The sequence below is a fragment of the Onychomys torridus genome, chromosome 12 (genome assembly GCF_903995425.1).
Source record: "Onychomys torridus chromosome 12, mOncTor1.1, whole genome shotgun sequence".
Classification (NCBI taxonomy): domain Eukaryota; kingdom Metazoa; phylum Chordata; class Mammalia; order Rodentia; family Cricetidae; genus Onychomys; species Onychomys torridus.
In genome coordinates, this window is record NC_050454.1 from 74,470,441 (window position 1) to 74,479,806 (window position 9,366).

Genomic DNA, 9,366 nt, shown 5'->3' on the forward strand with positions numbered 1-9,366 from the left:
TGGTGTTCACACAGGGCTCAGAATCCCCACATTAATTAACATAATCAAGAAAATCTCCTACAGACATGCTCACAGGCCACCCTGATCTAGACAACCCTCATTAAGACTCTCTTCTGCATTATTCTAGATTGTGTCAAGTTGACAGTTAAAACTAACCAGCACTCACATTTTAGGAATTTCCTTTTCATTAGCCAAAGAAACAGATCAACTAAGTGACCACCATTTACAGGAGTGGACCCAGTAAGAGATAAGAGCTGGAGGAGGAGAAATGGTAGCCATACCATCTTCTGAGTGTTACACAGCCGCCCACTTTCCCACCATTGCCCGTTGTTGGGTCTCTAGTCCCTTCCTAGATTCTCACGAGTCATATAACATAGCATTGTTATTTGTACCCCAGCTTCTATCCATCACTTGTTAAAAAATGCTCGCAGCTGATATTAAGAAATAAACACTGTAATTAAGAAGCCTGGGATTTGGGGTTTTCAGCATCCTAGGGGAATCCCAGATCAACTCACCACAGCAGTGTGGCTGTGGAGAGAAGAAATGAATCTGAAGTTTCCTCAGGAGAAATAGCTTTACTTACTGTGAAGTCTCCACAATACTTCAAGAGGAATAGGATCTGTGCAGAGGAGGGGAGCACTACTCTCACCTCCATCTGTACCTGCCTTTGTATTATAATAAAATCACAGGCATTTACTCATACCCCACAGTCCACACAGAGCCCCTGAGAAGAATCAGCATTTCACTCAACACAAGCAGGAATCAAGGACAAAGTCTCCACCACTAAACAAATCCACCTCACTGGTTGTGACCCATTCACACTGGGTGCAACCCCATCTTCAATCTGACCATCATGGTGACCTCACGGGTGATCAGTGGAAGTGACAGCGCCATGTTGTTGCTTTGCAGCAGCATCCAATATGGCAGAGTTCAGAGACCTAGAAGAACCAATGGCTCTGATTAAATTGCAAGGAACGCAAATGAATTGATTACACTCTGCACAAAACCAGGCTAAATGTTGTTTTCTTTTTCTCCATTAATATTAAAAGAGTCAAGGGTGGCAGGAGTCAAAATCAAGGATCACTCTGCTTCTGTCTCTCTAATGTGGGCTCTTCACAGTCTGAGAAGAATAGCCTCTATAAAGTTACCAGGTTACCATAGATCTCCCTACAATCAAAGGCCAGTGATACACACATTGATGTGGGAAGGGCAGATGTGATGCTAGTACAAAATTCCTATACATGTTCAATGTCTAGACTCTGAACAGAAAAAAACGTACCATGGGAGGAGATAGCAAAGCCAGAATGAGGACCATATAGTGTCTTAGAGAACATGCTGTTCTCTTTTTTAGTGTGTGTGTGTGTGTGTAGTGGGGGTATGCATATGGTTGTGTGAATGTGTGTATGTGTCTGTGGAGGCCAGAGGAAAACCTTAGGCATCATTCATGGGAATGAATCCACCTCCTTTGAACATGGAGCTCACCAATTAAGGTAAACTCGCTGGCCAGCATACCTCAACAATCTTCTTGTCACTGTCTCCCCGGCACTGGAATTACGAGCATGCATCCCTGCACCTAGCATTTTCATGGGTTTGGAGCTGAACTCAGGTCCTCATGCTTGCAAGATGAGAGTTTTATTAGCAGCCATCTACCCAACCCCATGTTTTTGTTTTTTAAATTATCTTTTAACTTGGACATATTTAACGGACTTGGAAGACAGTCTGCTGAGTAAAATAAGCCAGGCACAGAAGGTAAAATGACTATGCTCTTATGATACACAGAATATAAAATAAAAGGAAGACTATTGTATCTAAGAGAAGATGTGTTCCTTTTCCCTTGTTCAATAACACTTATGTCAATCACACAGCCTGTGGCCGTATCTCCTGCCCCACCAGGTCTGACCAATTAGAAGTGTGTGTATCTCAATTTAAATCTCCAGAATTTAATAACAGGTTAGCAAGGAGGACCCTGTGACAATCATGAGATCCTTGGTGTAAGCCCTTCTCTCTCTCTTTGTAATTGCTGTTCTCTGGAAGTTCATGCTGATTCCATTCCCCTGGTGTTCTGCTGTGGAGTCTCTAGGGGGGGGGGGGGGGCGTGCCACAGAGACAATGTCCTCCCTGAGCTTCCAGGCTCCTGTTTAGACTCACCAGAGTCTCTTCCCAAGCTGAGGGAGGACACACTGATTGAACTTCCAGAATATTCTGTAGAGTCAGGCACAGTTTCTCACTATTTCCACAAGGGTGATTTGCTTTGTCTCTACTACAACGTTCAGTACTGTACCAGGAACACAGGGAAAGCCCACGTTCAGAATGGAGACAATCCTTCACAGTTTCTATCCCGTTCTTTCAGGTTCTTTGCCCCTGCATTTCAAACTGTCTTTCTATAAATAGGACTGCTTGCTCACTCTTAAATCTTACTCACTGTCTTCTGAAGAAAAAGGTGTATCTTAAATAGGGATATAGGCAAGATTCATCAATCCCTGTCACTCCATCTCCCTGAGTCGCCTCTTTCCTCTTATCTCATCATCCACCCGTTCAGCTGCAATCCATCCTTTCTCTATTAAGTGGTTTTAATATTTATATATTTACATAATCTAAGAGAATTAATCATCCATGTTGATCAACATAAAATAAATGTGAATCTCTAAAAATCAAAAGTTGACTGTAACCTTCATAACATTAGATCCTCATATATAACACTGGGCTTTTAACAATGATTAAAATACAATTTTTTATATTACTCTGACGAGATTCCAACCTTATATTCAACTCTGCTGCTAAAATAAGATATTGACAAGAGACCTGTAGCCAGCCATTTGGAACTTAAAGAAAATAGTAGTAGTGTGACTTTGTAGACATGACTAAGGCTTTAAAACCTTGAGTTTTATTTTTTTATTCTCAGGAGCTGGTGGGAAGTTTAAATGTCAGATTGCTGTTTCTAGCTAGAATCCAGAATAGACAGGCAGCATCCAAATCTTGTCACTTGAGAACAAGGATTCCCAGTCTTTGATGAAGTCACTGGTTGAGACCCAAGCCCCACTGCACCCCAAGAAGGGCACCTGGGGGTATCAGAGCAGGCTGTGTCACCAAAAGGAAACCCCACCTCATGCCACACGTGAGTCACTTTTGTAAGATAGCATGCCCCACAGTCATTTGCACAGCATAAATGTTTCTCCTGCCACAGGCCAGCTGCCTGCAGGAAAGCAGAGGCAGGCTGAGGGAGGCCGCCAGCTGCTCACCCCTCCCCCTTCTCATACAGCTGAAGCGGAGGTTGAAGGCAAGAGGAAACTGGGTGAAGAACCTAGGATGGGAAGGAAGCTAGAAAGAAGCCAGAGAGGAAAAGTCAGGAGAGAGGAGGAAACGCTCGAAAGAAGCAAGGCTATGTCTTACCTCTTCTCTCATTCATTTTCACCTGGGTTTCCATGTGCTCTGCTTTGTGCAAAGGACACACTTGGGCACAGTGGACATCTCAGCCTCTTGTTCACTTCTCAAGTAAGCCCCAAATTGGCAAGTTATAGATTTCCCTGAAGTAATCTAAGAGAAAGCCAGGGCTTTAGGAAGGATAATGGAGGCTGAACCCAGATCTCTGAGCATCTGGGCAGAAGCTGTCTGACCTTGGAACCAACATCAAGGATCTGCCCTTCTCATTGGCTCTTTCTTCCTGCAGCCCAGGTGGAGAGATTTTCATCTGCAGAAGGCATTTGGGTGCTCCCCTTCAGAATTCAAAACAAAATATGTATACCACAGGGCTGCCGGAATCTTCCATTCTCACCAAGCATTTAGCAAAGGAAGTGCAACTCTGAATTAGCTTGTGTTTTCAACACATTAAGGAATGTGAATATGGTGGGGGTGGGGGAACAGCCAGAGGTGAATGAGAATTTCTGCACTCAGATCCTTGGAACATGAAGAGTTAAGGGTGAGCCCAGAGGAACAGGTGCTGTCCAATTTGCTGGCGTGTGGGTGAGGGCATGCTCCAGGCCCCCAGAGCTTTGCAGCCACAGCTGCAGGAGATTGATGGGCTGTGGACAAGCAGCAAGCAGCATCACCTCTGTCACCAGCAGCAGAGGAGAAGCCCCGTGGCTCCTGGGATGACATTGGAAGGTCAGCCAATCGGGCAAGGAGCTGGCCCCTTCAGGATTCACAGGCGACCCCTGGATTCCTTCTCCAGTATGCAAAGGGGGACCCTGTGGACTCTGTGGACCATCGGCTCCAGAAACCTCCCTTCCTTCTGTGCATCTTCTGAGATTGGAGACATTGTTGCAAACCGTGTCCTTCTTTGCACAAATGAAAACAAAGAATGCAGACCATTCCTGACCTGCCAAACCCTGAACATGATCGCTGTGTGTAAACCCCCACCTCCTGAGCCATGGAGTCTAGGTGCAATGAACTTGAGGGACATTGGGGAGGCAGCTTCTTAGGGAAGCCCTAGACAAGTGTGTGGAGCATCCTCAGAGGCGGAGGTTTGCCTGCTCTGTTGAGAGCTTGCTGCAGGAGTCTGGCGTGGTTTGCCGCCCACTAGTGTCCTATGGCGGGACACAATTGATATGCAGGTAGCAGCCGCTCAGTGTCTCCCAAGCTGACAGTGCCTGCCACCCAGCCCCAGCATGTACCTGAGTGCCATGGCCAAAAGAATGTCCACTGTATGCATGGGCAGCCCCAGGGTACCCACCCAGCTTAGGTGAACCTCACTAAAAATCCAAAAGAATGGGGTGTTCATTCTAAAAACATCCCAATGCCCTACCTATTGTTACTTAACCAAATTCATTATCAAGGTTTTAGAAATACAGGAAATGGGAAAAGTTGTTGCTTTATTTAAAAACAAATAAACAAAAGCATGCATTCCTGTATCCCACAGTGCTCATAGATCTTAAGATGCCCCTCCCCCTTTACATCAAGTGTCTATGGCACTGAGCTGACTCCTGTCCAGCCTTGACCACCTTCCTTGTTTACTTCAGACAAATTCATGATAAAATATTCTGTCAGTAATGTGGAGATTCAGGCCTCAGGGATGTAAGTGGGCAGGGGTTTTTGTTGTTGTTGTTTTGGTTTGTTTTGTTTTGTTTGTCAAAATTACACCGCCCCCCGCAGCAGCACAGGTACAGGGCATGCCCTGTGATTTGCTGATTCTCCCAGGCAGCAGGGAACCCTTGGTGACACCCAAGTGGCAAGGAGGATAGTCAAGGAGAGGAGGCAGATTGGCTGGCATTTATTAAAGGTCTGCCTGGCATTTTGTTTGCCTACAGAGGGCATCTTGTAGGGGCATGCAGCTTCTGTGCAAAGGCCCACCAATTTTAGATGAACTCCACAATTACCAAAAATAATCTCACTCTGTTCTATATGAGAGAGAAAGAAAATTTTTTTGCTTGTATATGTCTATGGAAATTAAAATTTAAAATATCATCTTGGAAGCCTTCAAGATACACCAGTACTTTCGAAGGCCTACTTCTATGGTTGAATAAAATAGCAGGTGTCAGGCCTATACTGCCCTGTCATGTGATCTGCAGAGTCCCAAAGGGGCTGCACACCCCGCTTGTCCTCGAGCCTCTCACCACCATTGCTCTACTCTCTTACCACAGCTAACTAGGCTCAGGGTGCCTGAGAGCATAATGGAGTGAAGCTCAGAATTTCATGGCCGAAGAAAAGTCAATGTCAAGGGTGCATGTGTGTAAACCCAGATGCCAGGATGCAGCATTAACAACCTCGATATAAACCTGCATATTATACTATCCCCCACCTCTGCTCTCATCAGGAATGTTACACTAGAAAGCACTCACTGGGGTTGACATCAAGAGACCATGTTCAGAGAAATGATGCAGCCGCCTGCTTGTGCTGAATACATATGCAGCAGTGTGTGTCTGTGCACACATGTGCTCCTAAAGCTGTCCTGTGGGTATTTCTAGGGTGTTAGAGAGCACACTGACTACATCACAAGCTCCCTGCATCTTCTCAGGTGAGGTCACTAATAAGCTTTTAACCCATGCAGGGATGGGTCTCTTGCTTCTGGTCTTGGCTCCAAATACTCTCTGTAGCCTGTCCAGCAACAATGCTTTAATTAAGAAAGGAACATGGCCCCCATTACAAGCTTTCTACTGTTCAGATGAAGACAGGATACCTGAAACACAGATTGAGTACATCTACTCCTGCTTCTTACCCCTTCCTCCAAATATCCAGTTGCATAATATTTTACAAATGAAAAAGAAAAATAACTATAATGGGAATTTTAGTGTTTGAGGCCTAGCAATATAGCAATATTCAGTTTGGGTCTTATCACACATTCGGGTATTTTTCAAAATGAAGACAGGCCAAAATATTGCAATTGCTGACCAAAAAAAAAAAAAAAAAAAAAAAAAAAGGCCATTCAGATAGCATTTAGTTTCAGATTTTTGAAAATTGTAGTTTTACCAAAGGCAGCATTCTCAATCAGGCTCTTATTTTGACATGAGTACATATTTTATGATATTTGGCATAGTGTATCTTAAACACCATATCTGGAAAATCCAACACCCTCACCCCCAATGTAAAAGCCCAAACCTCCAGGGTTAGGCCTTTCCTTCATGCTGCTCATATAAAGGAAGGGCCATTTATACATAAGGCAGCTCCCTGGCCTTCACCTGATGGGGTCAGATCAACTTGCCTATGCCTTTTACTGCAACAATAACCAATTCTCACAACAGATGTTAAAAGTCTTGCAAATAATTCTTGCACGACTCTACCCAGGTGCACATGAGCAATCTATGCATATATTTTCCATATGGTAGATTTCACTCAATTTGAACACTGCATAGAATTCTTTATATAGTATTTTTTTAGTTATGAAATGCTGATTTAAAAAATCATAGACATTTATAGCATCTATGTATCAGAGACTATCATAATTTCTTCTTTACCATGCTCACCATATATAACTCACACTGAAATATAGATACTGGCTGGCTGACAACCAGAACAGCCTGGCTCACCATCCTGAATCACCTATTTCTCCTCAGAGTGGAAATCTCCCTTCATCCAATAGCCCAGGCCTTTGCAAGGAGTCCAGATATGTCACACTGACAGGGGAGACAGGCCATCAAGGCATGTCGGCTTTGGAACACATCTGTGAACATCTGGGCCTTTTCTGTGCTTCCCCCATTAAATCAGCAAGCAGCAAGGGCTGCTCTCCAGACTCGACTGCATGCTCAGAAGCACATCTATCCCCCAAGATAAATTCCCTGGAGGAGGCAGGACAGGTATAGTGCCCTCTGGGAAAGGGGGCTATCTTGTCAGAACTTGCTCTAATTTTTCTGCCTGGGAGGAAATCTCAAGATGAACACTCCTGTCACTTTGCTTTTGGTCATATTAAAGAGCAAAGTGCCATTTTCATGTGAATTTTGGGGTACCTTCTTCATTCGGCTCCATCTTTTCTTAGTCATCATTTTTTTTTCAAACCTGAGAAATATCATGTCCTTCCTTTGGCCATGGATTGGTTTTTCTCTAAGTACTACAAAGGTCTGTGAAAGAAAATGCAGCCAGTGCTTACAGCTTCCCTAGGTATCTTCCAGAAAAATTTTACAGCCTCCCCTTGGATTCTCCTTCTCCTGTTTTCTTGTAAGGACTAGATATATCCATTCTCAGTCTCTTGTGTTCATATATTCTCCCCGCCCCCTCCTGGGTATAATGGTTTAATTTTAACTGTCAGCAGGTTATACGTTTTATGCAGATGTTGTTCCAAAATTCGAAATGGGGATTGAAGCCCGAGATGCTTCCAGGCGATACCAAATGATGGTGACAATTCCCTCTCTCTCCAACATGAGAGAAAACCATTCATACATGTAAGTTCTTATTTGCGCTGTGTGTGACAGGCAGCCTAAGGTGCACACACATACACTTACTAATTGGGTCTGACTCCATCAAGAACGATAGCTTTCTAAATACCAGGAAGAAAGCGTCTCAATATGTAAGTCTCAGCTAAACATGAGTGGGTGAAAAACCATGTACAACGTTCACCAGTTTCACTTTTACAAGTATACAGGTGATTTTTTAAAATTTGTCAACATTACAGATGATGTAATGCTTAGCAGTGCATATTTTTACATACACTACTGCGAGGAACATGTAGTGTCCAGGGGACGAGGGGAATGTAGAGAGACGCATCTTTCCCACAGCCTTCAAGGGTGAACTGTAGCAGAATTAAAGCGAAGGCTTTAAGGCTCAAGAGCGCAGAACCTGAAGGCTACTGTTTTAATTGACCCCTGCACCTGCCTGCGCTCCTAACGCCATGTCCCTTTTCTGGTTGTGATATTCAAAGTGGCGATCATCCCCTCTCCTCTCCCCAAATCTGGCTGGCTCTGGTGAGGTAGCTGTCTAGCTCTGGAGTTGAGCTCTGAGCTGGCACTTGGCTAGCTAGGTAGGTAGGCTGCTTCCAGCGATTGCAGAGCGATGCCTCCCCGGCCTCATCTCAGTACTGCCTAACCTCTCCAAAGCAATGCAAATATATTTTTTAAAAACAAATAAATAAACGCATGCATGAACATTCTAACCCGGATAGGGAAGGAAAGGGGGGAAGACTTCTCCCATGCATCCAGCCCCCCACACCGCACCCACTCCCCGGGCCCCTTCCCAGACAGGAATCAGCGCAGACCGCAAGGCTCACCATTCGCGAAGCTCTGGAACAAGGAGAGAGCCAGTATCCACATGCCCCTGCTGCTGCCCGGCCTCCCGCGAGCCAGCGAGCCAGCGAGCGAGCCACGCGCCGGCCTCGCCCCCCGCGCTGCGCTGCGCTCCGCCGCGCCCGGCCCGGCTCCGCTCGCCGCCCGCCACCTGCCCAGGGGCCGCCCAGCCGCCCAGCCGCGCTCCCCACACGCTGCGCCCCCGCACACCTGCTCCCGGGCGCCGCGCCCCACGCCGCGGACACAGCCCAGGTGCGCCGTGCGCTTGGCTCGGCTCAGCGGGCCGCGGGCAGCCAGGCGCGGGCGCACAGCCGCAGCCGCGGGCGCGAGCTCATGCCGGGCGCCCCCCGATGCGCAGCGCGGCCAGGCGGCGGCCTCCGGGGCGCCGGCCTCACCCTCCGCAGCCAGGCAGCAGGCGCGCAGCCAGGCTCATCCTGCTGCGGCGGCCTCCGGCGCCGGCTCCCCTGTGCTGCCCTTCCCTGCCTGAGCCCGGCGGGCCGCGCGCGGAGGCGAGCGGGGACCCCTCCCCTGCTCTGGCCGCTGGGGCGCTCTGCAGTCTTAAAGCAGCAGCAGAGGTGTGCGGCGGATCACGCAGTCGGAGGGACCCAGGGCTCAGAGGCTCAGAGACTCGTCCCCACACAGCCCCATCGTGTGTAGCTCGTTCTTGCAGGTTGTTAATGAGATGCGGCCGGGGGCTGACCACTCCGGAAGGGTGCCAGCT

At 47.0% G+C, this 9,366-nt stretch overlaps 1 protein-coding gene across 3 annotated transcripts in view; it reads right to left on the reverse strand.

Moving 5' to 3' along the window:
• The window catches only part of Dscam (DS cell adhesion molecule), a 625,088-nt gene extending 616,021 nt beyond the window's left edge, over positions 1–9,067 (reverse strand). For 2 of the 3 annotated variants that reach the window (XM_036203115.1, XM_036203114.1), the window contains exon 1: positions 8,630–9,067. In XM_036203115.1, coding sequence (XP_036059008.1) covers positions 8,630–8,672 — 43 coding nt within the window. In that variant the 5' untranslated portion in view covers positions 8,673–9,067. The remainder of the gene's footprint in view (positions 1–8,629) is intronic. The other variant, XM_036203116.1, reaches the window with a different exon arrangement.
• Between the last annotated feature and the right edge of the window lie 299 nt (positions 9,068–9,366).